A 23,413-nucleotide genomic window follows, 5' to 3' on the forward strand; every position below is an offset into this window, starting at 1 on the left:
ACATGAAAACACTTGGTACATCACACTTATTCCAGTAAGAAATGTTCTTGAGTAATTGAAATACTTTAATGTTATCTATATTATAACCACTATAAATATGTGGTTAAGATACAGAGTTTAAAAATAATTTTTTCTTGAAAATTGTTAACATAAAACCAAAAAAAGACAAGATTATTCTAATTTGTCCTAATATTTATAAATATATATGATAACCAGCATATGTAGTTTGTTTTACATCTTACATAGATATTAAGCGGTAGAAATAAATAACTAAATATTGAATTACAACTAAACCATAACTAACTCTTTTAATGGAATAAATATTTATGAACTGAGCATGGAAACACCTCAGGTTTCTTAAAAAACTCAGAACTGGGGTCAATTAGATTGTTTTTTAAATTGGGAAACAAGAGTTTTTTTCCAGGCATTCACTATAAAAACTGTCTTAGTGGCCAATGGACAATTTCAAACTTCTCTTTATATTCCCATAAACTAGCATTATCATGGTGCTAAATGAAAGCAAAACTACTTAGTCTCACCAGCATTGATACTGCCCAGCTAGTGACTGTAACTTCCAAGTTCTTCCCAAGTCCCAGCTCACGTGAGAAGTGTCTTGTGACTCTTATGGCAGCATTTTATCATGTCATACAGAGCAAAGAGCAGAAAGGCACAGAAATGGAGGACAGAGATAAGAGGAAATAGCTCTCCCCACCTCCTTAAAAATATTTATTGCTTCTCTGATTAAGGTACTAGTTTAATTTTCCACTGCAAAAATTGATCTGGTCTTACAGGAGAGAATGTTGCACATACACTTCTTGCATCTTCTAAAGTGATCTACTAGTACAGTGCAGGGAATTTTTTGCTTTCCAGGGAAAATATATGGATGATATCAGAGACTATTGTGTGTATACAAATAGAAAGATTACTTAGTAACCTGTGATACACGATGACATAAGGTTGTTTTAGAAACAAGAAGCACAAACCAGAAGCAAGTACAATGAATAACCTCAATTTACTTAAAAGGACAGTTTCTATGCTATAATGTTTCTATGATTTCATTTCTTCTAGGACTCACCATGAAAAGCTGGTGAACTTGTCAAAAACCCAAATGAAGAATTCTAGTAACTAATTCTGTAATGTTCTATAATATTAATTCTAATAATGTCTCTCCACATAACCTGTTTGTTGAGAATATATATAGAAACGTGATGAACAGTAGTAGCACAGGTAAATGTGATCTTGAAAGCAGTTTGTGGTAGTACCCAAGGCTGGGTGTACTGAGAGAAGTTCCGCATACCAGTAAGTTACTCATCGCTGCTGTTACTCAATCCCAATACTCTGGTAAGCGATCTATGACTCGACTTTGGATAAAAATGAAGTCGAGTCAGTGTATTTACGAGATAGTGTACTCTCATGGCGATCTGCCAACGTATGCAAGCAAGAAAACTGTGTGTAAACATTTACTGCCACTCTTCTCTCACCCCTCTGTCAGCCTGGGAAGACCTGCAAAAGGCTGGGAGATTAATGGTGGCAACTTACAAGGTGCAAGCACGCCAGTGCTCTGGAAATGGGATCAAGGAGGAGCTGTTTGTCCCTGCCCATGGCAGGGGAGTTGGAACCAGGTGGTCTGTAAGGTTCCTTCCAACCCAAACCATTTCACGGTTAAATTAGGGTATTACAGAGGTAACGTTGTCTTACGGACATGAAGGGAGGTCAGTGTGATAGGGGGCAGATCCACTTTATGGCGATAACACCTGCACGGCTCCGCACACACTGCAAATGTAGCCCCCGTCACGCACTCTTGGCTCTCCTGAACGCGTGTGGCTGTGGGGGGCCGCGAAGGCCTTAAAGGGCCTCATGCGGGGAGGGCCTATACGTGCGGGTCCTCCCGGCCGCTGCTCCGCCCCCATTCCCGGCCGGCGGCCCGCCCCCGCGGGCTGGAAGTGACGCGAGCAGGCGGGGTTGTGCGGCGGTGATGGTGGAGGCTTCGTGTTGATGTCCCCGGCGCTCTCCGCCTCTGTTTAGGTAAGGGGCCTTCCCCATCCCAGGCCTCGCTGGGTGGGACTGGCAAGCCTGGCACCCCTTTTCTTGCCGGCCTCCCGCGGTTCCTGGGGCGGGCGGGGCCGTTAGGCCGCGGCCTTCAGTTCTGCGCCACTGGGAAGCCGCCCGCCCGCCCGCCCAGCTCCTAGTTGTCTTGGGCCGGCCATAGTCGGGAGGGGAAAAAGGGGGGAGCGGCGGCTGTTGGGGGGTCCCCAGGCGGCCTAGCTGTGGGAGGCGGCGTGGCTTCCCTCCCCGCCGTGGCGGCGTGTGCACTGCGAAGGCCCGGAGCAAAGGTGATCCGCGGCGGGCAGGTGAGGCCGCGCCGGCCGCTGCGGAACGGGGTTTAGAGTAGGGAAGGGCCTAGGCTTGCCCCGCGGGGCGGGGAGAGGCAGTGCAGGTAGGGCCGGGGGTGTCAGGTGCGCCCTGTCCCGATGGGGCCGCAGCTGGAGGAGCTGGCTAGGGCGGCGTGGCTCGTCCTGCGCTGCTTTTGTGTTTCCTGCCCGACGAGCTTTTCGTCCTCCCGTCCTTTGCGGTGCTTAAAACTAAACGCGTGAATCAGCCTCCTGAACGGAATCGCTTGTCACGTCAGTAACGAAGCCGAATCGTAGCTCTTCTTCCTCCTCCTGTCCTATTTCCCAACCGGGATCTGTGAGCTAAGTAAGCAAACACCCAGCATCCCCCAAACTATCCTTGAACTGTAAGTAGATCTCGGCTTCACCTAAGCCCCGGGATTTTCCTGCCGGGGAACAGTAATCCCAGATGATTCTGCTGGTCTGCACAAGTTCATATTGGTGGATAGTTCTGCTTTGGGCTTGGAAACCTGCCTCCCTTTACTGGTTTCACTAAGGCCACTACTCAGCTGTGGTAGCTGGCAACCAGTGTTCAGAGAGGAACGTTTGGGTTTTGTGTTTTTTTTTGGTGGCTTTTCAGTAGTGTTTTTTCCATTTTTATTTTTTTTAAATACGTTCTTAGAATAAACTCTGGCTTTATTTATTAAAAATAAAAAAAAAAGGGCTAGTGTATTTCTTCTAGAATTGTAGAAACTGCTGCTTCATGCCAGTTATAGTTCAGAGTGGATTGGAGAGATGTCTTAAACGTAATCCTCTGTTTTGAGAGGTGTGGGGGTTTTCAGGGTTTTACTATGCTGTAACATTTCCTACACTCTTCTGGACACTGAAGCTGGATAACAGATGGGATTTATGTGTACCCTGTTGTCTCTAAAAATCTGTCTTTTGGTTTTTACGCAGTGTCTGGCTCATGTAATTTCTTGGTTTTGTCCTTTATATACGTTAATCTTTACGACGTTGGCATTTTGTCACGTTGCTGGTGTTCAGGGCACAAAACTGCTGTGTCTATGTATCTAACATCTGATATAATATAATATAATGACTGCCCATGTGTACTTCATGTGTTACACAAAATTGGGTAGTAGTAAGCTGAAACCATTGGGCGGTCTAACCCTTACTTACCTTTTCTTTGCTTTGAATGATGTATACCTGTTTCATTCAGAGTGCAGTTCATTTCAGAAAATACGAGCTCTTCGCTGCTTGCTTTTTAACTGGTGAAAAGAAATTTTAAAAGGCTACAGGAAATACACGAACAGCCTTTAATCTTTGAACTTCTTGAGGCTTGCGGTGGCCCTTTTTGGGATTGGTTTTCATGTGTATCTTTCAATGGAAATTATTATGTCACATACTTGGCAGTTCCCTCATTCAAGGTGTGAATTTGCTTGGTCAGTATAAAATTACTTTTAATAGTAGATGCAAGAATAGGATCGCTTATCTTTCTAGAAATATGTTAGATGTATAAGGCCCTGATCCTCCTGATACCAAGCATGTTGACAAACTTGTGATTGTACATAGAAATCAGATACTTGAAACTTCTCAGTTGCTTGTCTTGTATTTTTAGCAGTATTGCTGAATCCAGGGAAGGTGTGTTTCTTGTTCTGCTTGTCAAGCATTTTACATTGCTGTAATTTTTAGCCCGATGTATCCTGCATGAGGTGGTGAATGGAAAGCATGATTAAAAGCTTTTGCAGTCTGACTGATTAGTGTTAATCTGTCAAACTGCATTCATACCTAAATGTTCCCACTATCAATGAAGTCTGTTGTTTATGATAAGACAGCTAAACATGCAGGGCTGGGAGCATATGTGTTACAGTAAGAACAGTAAAAGATGTCCACGGTCTGGTAACCAGAAGTAAGAGAACTCTTTTTTGAAGAAGAAAAAAACCTCTCTTATTGAGAGGGGAAGAAAAACTTTATCTGTAAAAATACTGTGAGAAGCACTGAGCCTTACAGATTCTGAGAAAAGTTCAAAGTAGGGAAATTATGGAGCTTTATTTCTCCTTCCATGCCACTTCCAGAAGCATTGAGAATATTTAATTAAGTTAGAACCCTGCTTTGTTTTCACACCACTGCTTTAATTTCTCACTTTCTGCCACTGTATTTGAGGTGTATAATACTGAGGGCATTCAGCTAAGCAATGCTTTCTCTCCATCTTGATGTCATTGCTGAATGACTGCCCTTTTATTCTGAGAGGTCATTGTTTTGGAATGATGCTGAGGCAGTGCACTTCGGAGGATTGAGTCTATAGCAATCTGTTTTCACAACAGAGGAGCTAATTGTTAGGTTTGTTTTGTATATTTCAAATAGATTAATTTTTGTAACTTAACTCATTTTCACACTATATTGAAGTATCAACTTCTACAATTTTGTTACAGGTCAATCATGTCATCCTTTCAAGAAGTGCCATCTTCAGCTAACGCTTTGCAGACTTCCAATTTTGCACATGTGATTTTTCAAAATGTGGCAAAAAGTTACCTTCCGAACACACACCTTGAATGTCACTACACTCTGACCCAGTTTATCCATCCTCATCAGAAAGACTGGGTTGGTATTTTCAAGGTAAGTCAAGCTTGTTCTGTTGCTGTTTCTCAGATGTTTCCTGTCTTCTCTCTTACCAGTTTAAAAAAAGTGAAGAAAAAACCCAAACCAGTAAAAGCTTTCTCTCATAAAATGAAGTGCAGCATCACTTAAGTGATGTATTGTGTTCCTGCTGTCAGACTGTGAGCTTTTTTAACAAAGCTCAAAACAGAGATCAAGACTAGAGGAATGAGAACACTTTAAGGCTGCTGAAGTTAAGAGAAAGTGTCATGTGGTGGTGTTGTGCAGAGTTAAATGGAGATGATTTGGGAAGACATGTGGGCACAGATTGACATTGAGAACAGGACTATATGAAGAGTATGAGCTGCAGTAAGAGTGAAATGTGTGTGGAAGGAACAAAAGCTAGTCTGGAGGTATCCTCACACAGGTCCCTGGCTCATTTTTTGTTGCTAGAACAGACTGAACAGTATAAATGACTAAAATTATTCAAAACAGACCCTTGAAAAAAGGATGAGGGGTAAGGCCACATCTAAGTTACTTGGAGTTATTTGTAAATGTTAATAAAGCTTCATTTATGGGAATACAAATTGATTAATTCTTAGAACTGCTTCTGTTTAGGATCTTGATCCATGTTTCTTTGTCAGTATAGCTCCTAGTAGAAGATGCTTAAATTCCTTACTTGAATGATTAATGGAAGTTTTGATTCAGGCTTTAAAGAAGTGGTGCTTTGGTAGTGGGGACGGGAGGGAGGTAATGGACTGTCTCAGTACTGAAGGACCTATCTCTTTAGAACTGTCTGCTATTTTAATAATGTAAATGTTTGACTTCATTGTAATTTGCAGGTTACCAATGGATGCTTAGTCTGTATTCAAGATAAATTACTTTTCTGCAAAATAGAAGTGCTCTATTCTACATAACAAAGCAGAAGCATTTTCAATGCTATGTGCAATGACTGTACAGTCAGTAAATTGTGTGAGGGAGGCTTTAACTCACAAACAGGCATATTGGTGGGAAGTTCCTAAAAATGTGTGGATATATATCTTGATTATCTGCAAAGGTTTGACAGACAGTGTGAGCACACTTGAATGTTAATGGCATTAATGAAACTTAGTTTTGATGAAGAATTTTTTTTAATGAGGGTGCTGTTCATATTGCATATAAGCATTTTGAAGTTATTTAAATTGAGAAGTAAATGTTGTGGCTTTGTTTATCTCAGTGAGGGAGGCAGGACCCTAAAAATACCAATTAGGGAAACTTAGGAGCATAAAACAGTTTTTCAGTGACTGTATGAAATGCTTTATACAATGGACAGGTATCTTTGATTTAATCTTGACTGTGATGATGGATTTCTTAAACTACTGAGGTCTGAGTTTTTATTCTACTTTAGCAGTGGCAGGTAATGCAGTTTTGGCAGTTATTTGAGGATCATGCTGAGCTGGCGTAATGTAGTACTGTTGCTGAAAGAAACACCTTTTATGCAGGGTGGTTTAATTCCTGTGCTTCCTCTCCTTTATGTGAATCAAGCGTTTGTATGATGCATCAAATCAGGGAATTCATTGAGGTTGAGACCAGCATTTTGGAACTGGATGTTTTGGTTTTGTTTTTTTTTTAAATGGAGTTCCCCAACTGAATTTCCAGTTCACCTGATTCTTGTCATCACAACAGAAGGAAGCATTGCAAGATGAAAAAATGATGAAAATTGTTTTCTTTCTGTAATGATGTCATCCTGACAGTAAGCGTTATGAATATACTGTCTTCTTATAGTACAGTAGGTTAGATGGAGCCAGCTGTCCAGCTGCATCTGTGTCTGCAAATATGTATGTGTATGAGTAATCTTTACAGTAAACTGAATTGTGAAAATGTAGTCTTGGGGTAGGCAATAGACAGAAGTTGTACTATATGGTCATCTGAGTGTAAAAATGAGTGGCTTCTAGAGAACTAATTGTTCCTGGACAATCGACAAACCACCTGGAGGTGGTTAGAAAGCTGATGAAACAAGCATAGGTTTTATCATTTACCTTGGACGTGATGCATGTTTAGTAAAGTGATTTTCAGCATTTACAAAAAAAAAAAAAAAATTAAAAATAGGCAAATCTTGACTAATTGTGAGAACAGTAATTAATGGCTTCTGTGTTGGTGTAGTATGCGAGGAAAGCAAGGCTTCCATGAAAGAACTCAAAGCACCAATTGACTGACTGGTCATGTAGGGGGAATAGAAGTCCACCTTTTTTTTCTGAGGTGAAAAAATTGCATTGAAAACAAACCTGTTTAACTTGGTGTCATTTAACCTTTGCCTGGAATTGCACAGAAAGTTAATAGTGTTGTAATAGTGAATACTGAACTGAGGGAAAAGGCGTCTAGTTTAAAAAGAAACAAAAAACTTCCAGCCAAAAAAAATGCAGTGGTAATTCCAGATTAGTATAGAAAATAAGTATGGAACAACTGATTCTCTCTGTGTCCCTCTTGCCTCTTTTCCCCTGGTGAACATTGTGTTGGTTTTGGTTCTGATGTTGACTTCTGTTCCATTTTAAGGGGCAGTGACTTCAGCTGTATTCTGTCCTGTGTTTGCTCAACTGGTTAGCTAGGAAATTTTTATTGAACTAACCAAAATTGATAGGTACTTTTTTAAAGTGAATGGCTTTTATTTAGGTTGCAAGTCTAAGTAAATTTCTTGAGCAGCAGTGGATGTCTTGAGTAGATACAGATTATTTATATCGTTGTATTACCCTGTTTGTTTCGGTAGTCTGGCTTCTTGTGCAGCTGCACAGTGAAATGGATAAGGAAAGTGATCTGCCAGAAAAACAGAGCTCCTGCTCCTCCAGCTTTTACCACCTTACTTTACAACTGGTTTGGTTCCTCACCTTTATCACTGTGTGTTGCAATGGGCAACTCTGCTGGCATCACTGTGGTGAAAACAAGTGAGCTAGGAAGGTGTGGTTGTGAGAGGCTACACCTGCTTTATTGGCATGACTGCTTAATGTGAAATGATAATTAAAGCTTTTTCAAATCTTTGAGAATTCCGTTCTGAAAAGCAGCTTTTAAAGGTTTGGTTTGTCAGTTTGTTTCCTTTGTAAGTGGAGCTAATGGTACCAAAAGCAAAACCCAATTTCATATACTGACTCTTAATTTCTAGTTTGTGAGTTTTAAAATGTTTATGTAGTATGTACTACATGTATATTAGAATCTTTTTATTCCATGTACATTTGCATTTGTGATTGTAGTTGCTGTTAGTGTTGAGCAGCTTACATAGAAAAGGTGATGTTAGAAATTGAGTCCTTTGTAGGAGCCATAAATTGTTTTTAAGAGTTTCTTTCTATGTGTTTTACTGTTGTTATTTATTCAGTTATATATTTATTACAGAACTTCATTTTGCTTATCATTATATCAGTCTTTCTCACCTTGTGTATATTATTTTTTCACTTGGTAGACTTAATAGATTCAGTTTTTCTTTCCTCACTGGGAATGTTTCCAGTGTCTACTTAGTATGTCACTTTCATCACTCACTATTTTGTACTATGAAAAGGTAATGGCTTTAATGGACAGTACCAAAGCAGATTCCTTCATGTTTGCAGTTGTTTATTTACAGATACCTTCTTCTCAAGGATATTTTACAAAGCAGCTTAAAATAAGGGGCTAAGGCAAGATAAAGCACTGCCTCTCTGTTCTACATCACAAACATCAGGAAGGTCTTGTTGGGAGGTAGAATAGGTCTTGAAGTTAAGACCTGAGCTAGAGATTTGTGGCATACAGCGTTATGACAAAGAACTAAATAAATTGACAAATAAATAGCAGTTACTCTAAAACTTAAGTTTCTACCAACTTCTCTGTACATGCTGTTGATGAAGTGTTTCCCCACATGATTTAAGTTGCTAAATGCTGTGAGCGTAAGGCATGTCATGGTGGTGGTGGCTGTAGGTTTAAAACCTCTTACCAAGAAAGTAATTTTTCTACTGTTTCCTGGGCTGCATCACTGGCAGCATGACCAGCAGTTAGAGGGAGGCGATTCTCCTCCTCTACTCTGTTTTTTGTGAGACCCTGTCTGCAGTCCTGTGTTCAGTTCTGGGGCCCCCAACACAAGAGGGACATAGACCTGCGCAAGTGATTTCGGAGGAGGCCTTGAAGGTCGTCAGAAGACTGGAGCACCTCTGCTGTGAAGGCAGGCTGAGAGTTGGTGCTTGTTCAGCCTGGAGAAGAGAAGGCTCAGGGGAGACCTTTGAGCAGCTTCCAGTGTCTGAAGGGGACCTAAAGAAATCTGGAGAGGGTCTTTTTATAAGGGCATGTCGTGACAGAGTAATGCCTTTAAACTGAAAGAGGGTAGGTATAGATTAGATATTAGGAAAAAATTCTTCACTATGAGGGTGGTGAGGCACTGGCACAGATTGCCCAGAGAAGCTGTGGCTGCCCCATCCCTGGCAGTGATTTGAGCAATCTGGACTAGTGGAAGGTGTCCCTGCCCATGGCAGGGGGTTTGGAACTAGATGGTCTTTAAGGTCTCTTCCAGTCTTAACCATTCTATGATTCTGAATTTTCTGTTGTTTAGAAAAATGCAAACCCAGAGTTCATCAACTGAAAGGGCAGTGTTGCACATAGGGGAATTATTTTGGATATACTAGTTTTCTTACAAATGAGGTGTCCAAATGCATACTCTACTTTTGGGATTGGACCTTTTGCAGAGCCTTGGAGGGGTGGGAAGAATAATAACGAAGGTTATGTTACCTTTCACAACAGAAGTTCTGAATATGCATTGTTTTTATTCTTTTTGTATATATTCATCTTTCATTTTCTTCATTGTCCCCTACAGGAGGCTTAAAACCAAGTTTTGACTTGGTCTTCAAATCTGTTGTCTTTCATTGATGCTATTTTTGCTTTTCTGACATTCTGGAGGTTCATGTGTAATCAAGTTCCAAAAGATGTCGATCAGTTATGTTCTTGCTTGTTACTAAGAAAAAAAAAAAAGGCAGTTTTACAGATAAGTACCTGTCTAGTACTTGGCATAGGCGTCCTGAGCCTGAGTCCCTCTTCATGCAGTTTTATGGGAATTTGAGATCAGCTTTCCCTTTGACGAGGATTTCTGTGCAGAAGAACCTGATAGTTCCTAGTATGGAGTCAGAGGGGAAAAGGCTTATCATTCTTGATCGATTTCACAGGAGATCTGTACTCCAGAATGATAGAAGACCAGTGTCCCCTTTTTATTTTTCTCTGTTTATCTCTGATTGATCAAAATCTGGAGAGACCCTTAGACTAATCCAAGTCTAAAACTTTGAAATGAGGAAAAATAATTAATATGTGCACTCTAGTGCATATCTATTGCAACATCTAGTTGCAAAAATGGTCTGTCCGGTAGGTAAGCCTAATCTCCAGATGGGGAAATCTGCATCTTGTGACTTTTATTTCACAATAAAGTGAATTAATCATATGGCCATGTGATTTTTGTTTTGTTTTGTTGTTATTGGTTTTTTTTGTTTTCATTATTAATGCATAATGCCCAGATTTGTGGAAGTGTTTGAAAAACCTGCTTGGCCTTTAGGCATTGGTGCTTACCACTCTGTCTAGGGCATATGTGTGCAAATAGGTGTGTCAGATGTTCAGTATACAAGAGAGGCAGGTTTTCTCCATCTCAAAGGCAGAAGGAAAGAATGTTACAGGCATAGTAAAGATAGTGGTTAAAGAGAGTAGTGTTAGAGGTGTGGGTGTTTGTGGGGGATATCATAATACTTTCTGGTTTTCTGAAGATTTAATTTTGCTGAGGCCAGCATGCTGGAAAGACCTGTGATACCAGCAGGTAATCTTGCATATGGGAAGCTAATGACTTTGGTCTTGCTATGTAATTAACTAACCATTCCACTGGAACTTTTCTGTTCCTTGGTTCTATTTCATGTATTTTCCCAAGTAATCTGTACTGCCATTCTTCTAGGATGTTGTCAAGTTACACACATGCTTTAGTACTGACTGCCTCAATGTGTTCTTAGAGAAGAAATCTTTTAATCTCTTAATGTCCACATTTATTATATTGACAACTTAAAAATCATGATCTGATGTTTCCAGTAGCTTAACATTTGGAAAAACTGAATAACCAGGGTTGGGAAGATTCTTAGTAACTTACTTGAACACAAGAAGTGCTTGCTTGCCCTGAGAGAGTACTCAGTATTTAGGAGATCACACCTGAGCTACTGTTTGTGCATTGGTGCAGTACCTGTATTTTCATGCAACTTCATTTCTGACTTTTCAATGCACTGGTTTGTAGCAAACCTCAAAATTGTCTGTGGGGAAAAATTTGTGTATTATAATTTAACAGTGAATTTGATGGTCACATAAGAAATAGCTTGGTGGTTGTGCTTTATCAAGACAATATAGATATGTTTTTATATAATACTCTGGGTTATTTAGTCTCCTTTGGACTGCAAATAACAGTACGACTTGTGTGAGTCTTTTCAGTATCCTGATTTTGTTGTAGATTATTTTCATTTTTTTTCAATATACCAATTACTTCCTTATATGCAAGTCATGTTAGGAAGTACAGCACAAAAGCTGGATTTGTTATTGACCACATGTGTATAGCATTACAGTTTTTCTGGCATGGAATTATCACTGCACAGCAGGGCATGATAGATAGAGGAATGTGTACTGCACCGTACTTTATGTTCTCAAAAGAGTTAGGAATAGAATTATTGGAATTGGGAATGTTTTGAGAGTTGCTATCCACAAACTAGGGTGATTCATGGGTTTCTGATTTACCTTATTCGGAAAGACATGTCATAAATAACAGATAATCTTTTTCTTAAAAAAGAATAAATAAATTCATGGCAGTGTTGTTCACTGTTTCTGTACTAGGTGGAGAAGGATAATCTGGGTTTACGTGATGTTTCCTTTGACAAGCAATTTTGACCTGTAATTTTAAGTGTAATTTTCTAAAAATAATCGCCATGGTAGGTTGGTGTAGTCAGAGACAGAATTGGTATAACAAAGTCATCAGTAGCTGGTAAACAATTTTGAAGTAAAAGATTGTGCTAATTTGTAGTTCTCATGTGATGGTAAACAAATAATCTCGCTTAATGCCACCCACCCTTTTTTAATACATGTTCATGCTTATCTCTTAAAGGAAACAGTAAGTTTGTTGCTCTTTGATCTGTCATGATATTTCCTTGGACAATCATTTACATATGTAACAGATTTTCTTTTAGAGAGTTTATATTGTTTCTATATTTATTTTGATTTATACCTAATAGGAGAGAAAGTTGATCCAATAGTCTAGGCACTCTGTCAATGTCATTTTGACATATTCCTCTGAACTGTGAGATAGATAATACCTTGATATTGCAACAAATGCCATATGTTCTCAATAGCCCAAGTTAAAAGATTGCCTATATGTGTTTGTAACATTCTGCAGAGATGGACTTCTTCAGGTCTGAGCACAAGAGAACATCTTAAGATTACAGCCTTTCATAAAGAGCCTAGAGAACCTTGTTCTACCCCAAAACATTACAGCTTTAGGGCTTCTACTATATAACACATTTTTATCTCAGTGTGAATAGCGAGGTCATGTCTGAAGTGAAGACTTAAATGGCTTGGACTGAGGTAAGTCAAAGTTGCAAGTAATGTAAGGTGACTACAGGCATCCTAAAGAAAACAAGGTTGTAGCTTTGACTTTTTTTACTTACTTTGAAATGTCTATGCTTTAATGTTACTGAAGTGTACTTAATACTTTGAGTATTTTTCCTGATGTCCGTGTTCCGATTTTTTTTTTTAAGTTTGATTCTTTCAGAATTGGCATCTATATACTGTTATTTGATGACAGTGTATGCATTCAAAAGTATATCGCACGAGTGGCATGTGAGTGTTAACAGTAAACTATGAGTAATTTTGCCCTGTATGAGCTTCTCTGCCCCTAGGTATTTGTTTTTTCCATCAATTGACTGACTTAAAGGAACTTGTTACCTGTAGTTGCCTGTAGTAGGCTGTGATAGGCTACAGCACTACTGTGACTTTCAACTGTTACTTGGACTCAGGGTTATGGCACAAACCAAGCCTGCTGTGAAAATATCACTTCCTAGGATACTGGGTCCAATTGCATTTTGCTTAGACACCTGTGTTTCCTGTGATTTGGGTCAAAGTAGCTATTCCTTACCATGTGAAATATGTAAAGGCTGTTGACTTAACAATAATTATATTGTGTAATGTGTGTCCAAAGCCTTTCATACCATCTGTAATTTTGCTTCTTTCAGAGTAGCTTATTGTCTTCTTGCAGTACGTGGGGTACTTTGTGAAATTACTTTCTAAACTATGTAATTTACTTGCAGAATTACAGAAAGGACATATTTTTTATTCTGCGGAGTTTTGTGGTTGGGTTGTGGTGTGGCTTTCTTTTTTTTTTTTCTAATTTTTTTTAATTGGGTCATATTAGATGTTTACAGTAAAGGCTCATTCGTTATGCCTCTGTTGGTTCAGCTAAACCAGTATTTCCTGGGTTTGCTTCTTTGATCTGCCAATGTAAGTATATGTGCTGTGTAGATAGATGAATCCTATTAATGCAGCAGAATGAACACTGCTGTTCCTCTAGTTCCATAATGGCTTTCTGAGGCCAGGAAAGAAAATGCCAAGTGAGCTTTCCTTACAGTGGTGTTTCTTTAAAGCACTCTCTCTTAAGGTTGAGTTGACTTTACCAAGGCATTACAATAGGAAAGAAATGGAACAAAATAGAAAAACAGAGAAGTTTTCCATGTTCATCTCATAGATGAAACTCAAGAAATTATCAAAGAAGTTTGAAATAATTTTTGGATTGTAAACACTTTGCAGTTGTAAGGCAGAGCTTTCTTCTGAGCAAAGCTTACATTCCTTTTAAGATGGACCAGATGAGAGTTAAAGGAGATACAGCAGAAGAAAATGTTTATTATTTTTCCTCAGTAATATATTTGATAACTCATTATTGGCGTACAGACAGGCACATGAATTGTAATCTTTGCCCATTCCACCCCCATTTATTTTTCTAGTCAGCTAATTCTGGCAATTTTATGGAAACATACTGTGAGTGAAATGAGTGTATGGGGAAGCTAATCGCCCTGTGTGGCATTTCAGTAAGAGAGCTTGTATGTGTGAGGCAACAAAGAAGAAGAAGGAAGTTTCATGATGACTATACGCATATTTATTAGTAGAAGGAAAACCTGTCTGGTATGAGTATTGAGGACAGTTGACTGTCCCTACTTACCCAGCCAAATTGCATAGTACCTGGTGTTAGACATCTTAGCCTTTACCAGACTTCATCGTTTCCACTGCAGAGTTGGTTTATATGACTAAGAAGTATTCATGATGTCCTAATTGAACTAAGTCTTTTTGCTCAAAAGCAGGAAATAGGAATATCATGAATGGATTACTCTGTAATGGCCTATTAAAACTTTCCATTTATGGAGAGACAAAGTGTGTTTGAGTAACACATTGTTTGTACTTAGGAACAATCTGGATATGACATTTTTGTAGGAAACATGATGTTTAATCATGGTTTTGGCTTAAAAATACGGGTTGAGAAGGTGAAAGTAGGACTTGGTTTCTGGATTATTAATCTGTTGATTGACATCAGTGGAGTTCGGGAGAATTAAATGTAGGTACATAGGGAAGAAGAAGAATGTGATGAATACCAGGTTAGCAGTGACTTTATTTCTACTTCTTCTTCTAATGTGTTTTGTTTGTGTTTTTTTTTTTTTTTTTTTTTTTTTTTTTCTGTTGGTTTAGGGAAGTTGTGTCATGTAAGTTTTATGTGCTCTTTTTCTAAGCAATAAGGATGTTAATATTTTTTGTGTTTTTAACTCTGAGCAAAATGCTACTGGAGTTTTTTATTGCTTTACAGTAGTTGCTTTGGGTTTCAGGTTTGGATGTGTGTCTTTCAAGCTTGTTAGAATATGTTTCTTCAGAGGATAGCATTTCTTATTGTACAGAACTACACTCTTATGAAAAGTCTGAAAGCATATGTTTACTGAAATTAGCGGGAGGACTGCACCAACTTAGCTCAGGTTTTCATGCAAAGTTTTTTCTCTTGCAGACACAGTGTATATGTAAGTAAGAGTTAGCATTCCAGTGAAATGCAGGTGTGCAGTATTGCAGAAGTTGTCCAAAAAGTGCTAGTTTAGCCCTGTCAAACTTGGCCTTTTCGGTAGAAGAGAAAGCTGTGTTTTTTCATTCTTGCTCTCTGTTTTCTGATGGACCTGTTAGAGTATGCATACAAAATAATCACCCTTGGCAGAACTTACACTAAGAAAATCTCACTATAAACTTCAGAATTAATCTTTTTAATGTAGTAATGTGTATCTTTATAGAAAGAAAAAATGTACCAAATAGTAGTTTAATGTATAGTGAAAACTGTCTGCTGTTTTAATTTATATAGACCATTTTATTGCCTTAGACCCATTTATTGACTTAGGTAACAAGCTTAATAAAATTCATGCTAAATCTTTGACATGCTTGTTAAAATATTCCTGATTTGTAAACATTAAGTATCTTTTTATTGCATGTTGAAGCAGAAATGTGCATATTAGAGTATGTTGTAAAGGCCAGACCATGGTATCTTAACTGTGTATAACAAATTCATCTGCTGAATGTTTTCTCTTTCCATTTTTTGTTTTTGTTTTTGTGTTTTTGTTTTGTTTGTTTTTGTTTGTTTATTTTACTTTAGGTTGGTTGGAATACTGCAAGAGATTATTACACGTTTCTTTGGTCACCTATGCCAGAAAATTATGTGGAAGGATCAACTGTTAACTGTGTGCTGACTTTTCAAGGTGAATATAAAGCAGTATCTACCTGTATTTTCCAGCCTAACCAGCTTTTAAAATATTTATCTCTTCATTACAATGCTGAGGGTTGAGAGTTCTAGACTTTTAGAAACATAAATTGGAAGAGAATTTTCACACTTCGCTATGTGAAATTCAGTCTTATTTCAGATGTCAAAGAAGTTTTAAAGGAAAGTATGTGGCTTAGTATGTTTTTTTACATAGTAATGGACAATATTCATGACTGACAGAGAAGTGTTGCTGGAAATTATTAAAATACAGAAGGTGACTTTGACAATCAGCAGGGCTTTTTAATCTTGGCATCTCTTATCACATTTTGTCTATGTTGTCTGTAGTCTTTGGACTTTAAAATCCTTCTTAATATGAAGTGATTGTCATCAAAGAATAAATAATGTAGATGGTGATTTGGTGAAAGCTCAGATTAGGCAGAGTTGCAGAGGACCTTTTGACAGTGAGGAATTGATGAAAATGACTCAAGTTTTTAAGAAAAGAACAAAGAACAAAGAACAAACAAATATGTTACACCACCATACAAATCTATGTATAACTACGTTTTCCACACTATGTGGGAGATCAGAACCCTTCCTTCCCCCTCACAATCTCAAAGAAGGTCTAATAGAATAAATAAAAACGCAACAAGGAAGATAAAAATTAAGAAATAGGTTCTGTATGAAGGTGTGGAGTTGCCACACTCTTCTTGTTAAATATAAAAAGAGTCAGTGGCTGTGGATTGTGGCCTAGGAGGTTTATGTCTGATGTTAGGAGGAGCTTTTTTACTAAGGTGGAGTAGTGCAGCACTTGAACAGATACCCCTGGTTTGGAAGAATGGGAATTGCACACAGTTTCTTAGACACAGTGACTGTAGTCTCAGACTGGTGCTGACAATAGTCTTTTGAATGGGAAACTGGACTAGGTGAACTTCAGAAATTCTGCCAGGTTTTTCAGCCTGGGAAAGGAAAATAATGGGAAGTGACCAGTATCTCTAAATTCAGTTACCCATGGCATGAGTGCCTTATCCAGTGTTCATATTTAAAGAAACAGGAACCATGAGTGTAAGCTACCAGTGACAGGTTCAAAACTGAGATAGAGATGATACTTGCATAGCGCAGCCAACATACAGAACTTCCTGCCAGAGAGAGAACATTATGAGCTTCAGAAATCTGTATGCATTTGAAGTTGAATGTAAAAAGAGCACCTCCATTAAACTTACTTAATGCTTTTCTGCTTACTAGCAGAATTTTATGTATGATCTTACGATCTTTTTTACTTCCTGATGTTGGCTTTATTCTTTGTGTGTATGTGTGTGTGTGTGTTTATTACTTAAGATAATAGAAAAAAATAGTAATTTAAGGCCTAAAATGAGTACTGTGTTAGCTTGTTGTCCTGTTAAAGCTACATATACTAGCTGCAAATAGTGGTAGCTTGGATGAGTGCTCTGTTCTTTCTCTAATGCCAAGTTTTTTTTTCTGTTACTTTCAATGATGATCATATCCTGGAGAAGAGAAGTCTCCAAGGAGATCTTATAGCAGTTTTTCAGGGGAGAAAAGGAGGCTTATGAGACAGTTGGAGAGGGACTTTTTGCAAGGGCATGTAGGGTTAGGGCAAAGGTAATGGCTTCAAGCTGAAAGAGGGGAGGTTTAGATTAGATATTGGAAAGTTCTTTACTGTGAGGATTGTGAGGCACTGGCACAGATTGCCCAGCAAAGCTGTGGCTGCCCCATCCCTGACAGTGTTCAAGGCCAGGTTGGACGGGGCTTTGAGCAACCTGCTCTAGTGGAAGGTGTCCCTGTTCATGGCAGGGGGTTGGAACTGGATGATCTTTAAGGTCCCTTCCTACCCAAAATATTCTGTGATATCCATGTGATCTGTCCATTTTACAACCTTGAAATCTGTGAAAAGTATGTGTGCTCTGTGGGATCTAGAAGGAGGCCAGTAGTTTCTTTTACAGTTACCAAGATTCACTGAATGCATGAAATTAGGTTAGGCTGAAAGTAAAAAGTGACCTAGATACCTAGGACTGTACATGCCGTTATCAGAACTTTGTAAAGTTTTGCCACACATGAAGAGAGCTAGTAACTCTGTCCCATCTGTTACATTCCATGCTGACAGTCCTTCACTTTTGTAGAGCTGCCAGATTTAATCTCCATTCCGACAGGCTCTCAGTTGTATTTGGCAAGGCATTTTAGTGCTGCTGAGATTAGCTCAGTAGAGTTTACAGGAGCTTAATTAGCTGAGATAAATAGTAAATGCTGTGCAGCATGCTTTAAATACTTACTTTTTTTTATGATAAGTGGGTATGCTGGAAGAAAATAATAAGGAATCTGTTCTCTGTAGTATATGTTAGATACAAGAAAAAACCCTTTAAGTAGTTTTAAAATCAGATTGTCTGAACCAGTATTAAAACTTGCTGAAGCTGTGAAGTAGATTGTTCTGAACTTGTTTCTGTATAGCATCACCTTATTTATGCATTGAATCAGGTAAACTGAACTGCAGCATTATTCAGGAAAGTGTAGTCAGGTCCAAAAGCAGAATCCTGAAGTTTTGAAATTAAGATACTATTCCTTATTAAACTACAGTTAATAAAGTATAAGACTTACGGAAACATGAAGTGCTTGATACAAGTGCTGTCTGTATAGCATCCGTAATGTTTTACCATTTGTAGAAAATGTAGCTAAGAGTACTGGGAAGTCTTCCAGGAATCTGAAATAGAAGTTGGTGAATAGAAATTAATGATGAAGTTAGAAAGGGAGCAGAATGAATTGTAGTGAAATATGAACAGAAACTGTTGACATCACCTGCTGGAACAAACATTGGGTGAGGATTTATTATGCTAGTATCAGACTCAGTCTAGCTAGCATATCTAATAATTGTTCTGAATGAAGCCAATTGGTTTTCTTAGCATTAAATGGGGTAAGGTGTAGTTTCTTGATTTTATTAATAAAGGAAAAAATTTTATTAGTTCTGGAAACAACTGTTTAACATCCACAGATATTGCCACATGAATCCAGGTGATGTAAGAAACTTAATGTTGAAGCTTTAGTGGGAAACAGTTCAGCTGAATAGTCATGCAGGAATTTTTCTGCAGTAATTTACTAGCATCATGCAGTATTACTTAGCTACAAGAAAGATGATTTATTTTTTATCTTGCATAGTCTTGAAGATTTTTTCTTTTTTTTTCAGTTATTAACAAATAAGTTTTTAGTTAAACTCTCCCTACTACCCTCTATGCTTGGCACTTGTCTCATCCATTCAGAGCATGTGCTTTGGCTTTTAAAACCAGCAAAAGTAAGTTGTGGCTGCTCCACAAAAAACACGCAGAAAATGGAACCTGGTAAAGTTGCAGTTGCCTTGTCATTTCATGTTATTCTGTCTTTGTTGCCTTTGATGGTATAGGTATTCCAAGGCCAAAATATTGCTTACTCTTTGTTCTGTAATTGTACAACAGTTATGTAATAATGTTGTCCTGATCCAGCTTCAGGGCATCTGATTGCTCCTGATTCTGTTTCATAAATATATAAACAGCAGTTATTACCTAATGTATGTAAAGTGATGTGTACATAGAGCACTTACTACCTGACACTGCTATGGTATTTGTCTTAAAAACCAGGAGCAATTGTTGGGGGATGAAAGGTACTAAATAAGATTACTTTTCTCCTGTTTTGATGGTTTATCTGTGCCTTACTGAGGTAATGAGCATGAAATTCGTAATGCAGATATGATCTGATGATCTGTTTTCCTGATGGAGACTTGTTTGTTGTGTAGAATGCTTCTTCAAATATGAATTTATTTTGATAGGATATTATCTACCAAATGACGATGGAGAATTTTACCAGTTTTGTTACGTGACTCATAAAGGAGAAATCCGTGGAGCAAGCACACCTTTCCAGTTCCGTACCTCTTCCCCTGTTGAAGAATTGCTAACTATGGAGGATGAAGGAAACTCTGATATGTTAGTGGTGACCACAAAAGCTGGACTTCTTGAGGTTTGATTCAACAATTCTTAAAATATTTTCTTCTTTTCTTTTTTTAATATATATATATATACGCACATATACACACACACATGCATTCAGAGGTATTGAAGAACAAACCAAGATGAAAAAAAATCTGTGTATGTATGTGTAATGTACATATTTTTGCCTTGCTCTCCAGTATTTGATTGGACTTCAGAACATTTGCAGGTTAAATGAGTAAAGATTTAAAACTGATTACAAGCATGGTATGGCACTAAACAAAAGACTGGAAAACCGTAAGAGGATAGTTTCCCATCTCTCACATCTGTGCCCCCAGCTAACTGGAGGAGCAAAGATACCCCTGTGAAACAGTGCCTGTTTTAAGAACATATGTTACAGAACCAGTATACTTCTATTCATGCACAAGAGCCTTTGAAACAAAGCTGAATAATTGCACGTGCCTAAGTATGTTAGAATAGCTCGTTTTATTTAAAGCAGTGTTCTGTGTGTCGTGTTCTTTGCTAGATGGATGTGGTTAGGCTTGTATGCTTACATCCAGAGTCAAGATGTTTCCATTTGATATTCTGTGGGCTGAAAACTAATTAAACCTAAACAAACAAAAAAGCCTACCACCAAACTAACTTGATTGTATCAGTTGCGTATTGGAAGATTGCTCAGTACAGTTTCCTTGCCTTGCTCTCAGACCTTTTATCCTTTTTTCAGTTGCTTCTAGGCATATACAAGCATTTTATTCACAGTTTTCAAAATTTAGGGATAAGAGACTTAGTATAGGGGTACATTTGGGATATTTTTGCTTTTCAGATATGTACTCATAGTACTAAAATAAATGAAAAAGAATTTTTCAAATGTTTTTTATTGTCTTGGTTGATAGAATTGCAGGGTGGTTTGGGTCAGAAGGGCCCTTCAAAGGTCATCGAGTCCAACCTCCCTGTAATGAGCAGGGACATTTTCAACTAGATTAGGTTGACCAGAGCCCCAGCCAATGTGACCTTGTATGTTTCCAGGGGTGGGGCCTTTGCCGCCTCCTCTCTGGGCAACCTGTGCCAGTATTTCACCACCCTCATCGTAAAAAATTACTTTCTTATATCTGGTCTAAATCTCCCCTCTTCTAGTTTAAAACCATTACCCCATATCCTGTGTCAACAAGTCCTGCTAAAAAGTCTCTACCCATCTTTCTTATAAGTCCCCTTTCAGTATTGAAAGGTGGCAGTTTATGTGCCAGTCTTTACTTTTGACTATGTGTCTCTTCATGTTTTATTTTTTGTGAGATTCCCCAAACATCACTTGAGAAGGGTGCGTTTGTCTCTACACTCAGCAACCATTTTTTCACCAAGCTGTCATAATTATAATTAGCTCTTCCATAGTTGCTGTCACTTGGGAACAGTAAAGGCACTTCACTTAAGGAGCTAAAACTTGAGTATAAATTAAAACACGGCAAAGTGTACTATCTAATGGTAATGTAGTACTGTTCAGTTAAAGGAATGAAACTTCAAGAATTTGGGAATAACGGGAAAACAGTAAAATAACTGAGCCAGAGGACCCGCATTTTGTGCTTCTACTTAAACGCTGGAGTACTTTGTTGCCACTTAATGCATAGGAACGAAAGGGAGAAAAATGACCAAACCCCAATGTTTTTGTTTTTACAGTTTAAAATTGAAAAAATAATAAAAGAAAAAGAAGAGCTATTAAAGGTAACTTCTGTTCTGGAAAAAGAAACAGCACAACTCAGAAATCAAGTTGAAAGACTGGAAAAAGAACTTAACTATGAAAAGCAGAGATATGACCAACTGCAAACAGAGCAAAAGGTTAGTTGTTTAACTGATTAAAGCTGACTCATAGTGTCTGTAATCTCCCTTTTTCAAGAACCAGTTAAACTGTGTGAAAATCGGCTGTCAAAACTGCTCAGTAGTTACATAGACATTTACACTAGAATAGGTCAGTTCCTATTAACCTCCTGCCACTATTCCTTTTATGTCGTAAAATGGTTAAAATATTTAAGGCTTTTGGTACCAGGCTTGGTAAGATAATCGATGACAACTGTTACCAGATGTGTGACATTTAACTGTGGAATTCCTAGTGGAATTCATTGATAGTTTAAAGTTCGCTTACATTAACTTAAAATGGAGGAAGGCTTTTCAAAAACCTCCCATTTAAGGGTATTGAAAATGGTAAAAAACTCTGGTATTAAAAATCAAAGATCAAGGCTTAACAAAGAATGCTACTGCCAGAGTATACCAAGAGTGAAAAGTAACTAGTCACGTCTCTGAAAGGCTTCGCAAGTTCTGAAGGTTTTCAAAGGGAAAAGAAGAACAAACCTAAAAATCAGTTTACAGTGTTAATTGATAGTGAAAATTTAAATCTAGTCTAAACCAAAGCAAACCTAATTTGCAACTCTGCATATGGTAAGAAGGAAACTCCAATATAATAAAAAAGGCACAAAAAAAGTTGGACCAAATCTATTTTTAAACTGCTGCTTTTTAAAAAAACCAACTTTTAGGAGAAGATTAAAAACATGTGGGAGGGAGGTGGTGACATGGACAAATTTGAAGTAATGAAGCCTATATAATTTAGCTGTGGACAGCAGTTAATAGGCTATTTCTGAGTACTAGTATGTATATGTCAACAGTTCTGCATGATACACCTTTAGTAGGAATTTGTTGAGGGAATTTGAAACTGTTGAAACTTTGCAGTTTACTTTTGAATGGTCATAGTGAAATGAACTAGAAAGTTGGGTAAAGAAAAAAGAAAGGATAAGGTCTTGTTTATAAACAAGTTTTTCCTATAAAAGAATGATTTTAATGTCAAGTACATGGGAGAACTAGCTTAAATCAATGAGACAAAAATTGTATACTTAAAAGCATGCGTTTCATGGATTTGCAGAATCATAAGCTTGGTGAATAAATCTGAGCTACAGATCTTTCATTGTCACTAGAGGTTCTTACTAAAAAAATATTTTAATTTGATGGGTACATTTAGACTATATAGGAACAAAAATGTCTGTATACTTTCTCACATTTTACTGTGGATTTAAATGATCAAAAATAGTTTTGCTTTTAAGATACTAGATCTTAGCAATTAGAATTCATTTTCAGGAATGTTTGGGGTTTTTTTGTTTGTCTGTTTTGGCCTTGTATTTCGTTGAAGTGATGATGCAGTGTGAAAAACTTCACAACTAATACTTAGTGGAGCTATATGTAGGTACCTGATCTGAGGCTGATGAAGATCTACACGTGTCTGGAATACTATGGAAGCTTTCTAGCTAATGCAATTATTTTTTGTCTTGTAAAACAAGACAGTCAAAAGTTTAAATCTTGTATGTTCTATTCTCTGTTCTTCACTTTTTTAAAAAAAGAAACAAGTCTTCTGAATTGAAAAAATCTAATTTTTTTATATGCATAAGCAGAATGTAAGTTGAGTGTTAACTCTTGGAAATTAAACGAGCATCTACTAGATCAGGTGCAGTAAGTTAACTTTTTCATTATTGGAAAGTTCAGTAAACAGTACTTTATATGTTGCTTTCTCTAAGCTTTCCAGTCTTAAAGATCCCTTCTGTCTTCTTGCCTCCCTACCCCAATACATGAAATACAGTGGAGGATCAGGGATTATATTATTTATCTTTGTTGGGAATGCATACAGTGTGTTAATGGATTAATTTGAAGATTCCTGAGCAGCAGTTATGCAGTGCAGAGTTGGATTACAGTAACTAGGTTTTATTTTCCTTGTGTTTATTTAAAAAAGA

General features: G+C 37.8%; 1 protein-coding gene across 5 annotated transcripts in view; it reads left to right on the forward strand.

The window, feature by feature from the left end:
- The first annotated feature begins 1,909 nt into the window (after positions 1-1,909).
- Positions 1,910-23,413, forward strand: part of TAX1BP1 (Tax1 binding protein 1) — a 54,403-nt gene continuing 32,899 nt past the window's right edge. For 2 of the 5 annotated variants that reach the window (XM_080610966.1, XM_080610970.1), the window contains exons 1-5: positions 1,910-2,025; positions 4,763-4,946; positions 15,586-15,688; positions 19,496-19,683; positions 21,321-21,479. In XM_080610966.1, coding sequence (XP_080467092.1) covers positions 4,770-4,946; positions 15,586-15,688; positions 19,496-19,683; positions 21,321-21,479 — 627 coding nt within the window. In that variant the 5' untranslated portion in view covers positions 1,910-2,025; positions 4,763-4,769. Of the gene's footprint in view, positions 2,026-2,202; positions 2,352-2,419; positions 2,698-4,762; positions 4,947-15,585; positions 15,689-19,495; positions 19,684-21,320; positions 21,480-23,413 lie in introns of those variants that run through there. The other 3 variants (XM_080610969.1, XM_080610967.1, XM_080610968.1) reach the window with 3 other exon arrangements.

The sequence above is a fragment of the Psittacula echo genome (assembly GCF_963264785.1).
Source record: "Psittacula echo genome assembly, chromosome: 2".
In the NCBI taxonomy this organism is placed as follows: domain Eukaryota; kingdom Metazoa; phylum Chordata; class Aves; order Psittaciformes; family Psittacidae; genus Psittacula; species Psittacula echo.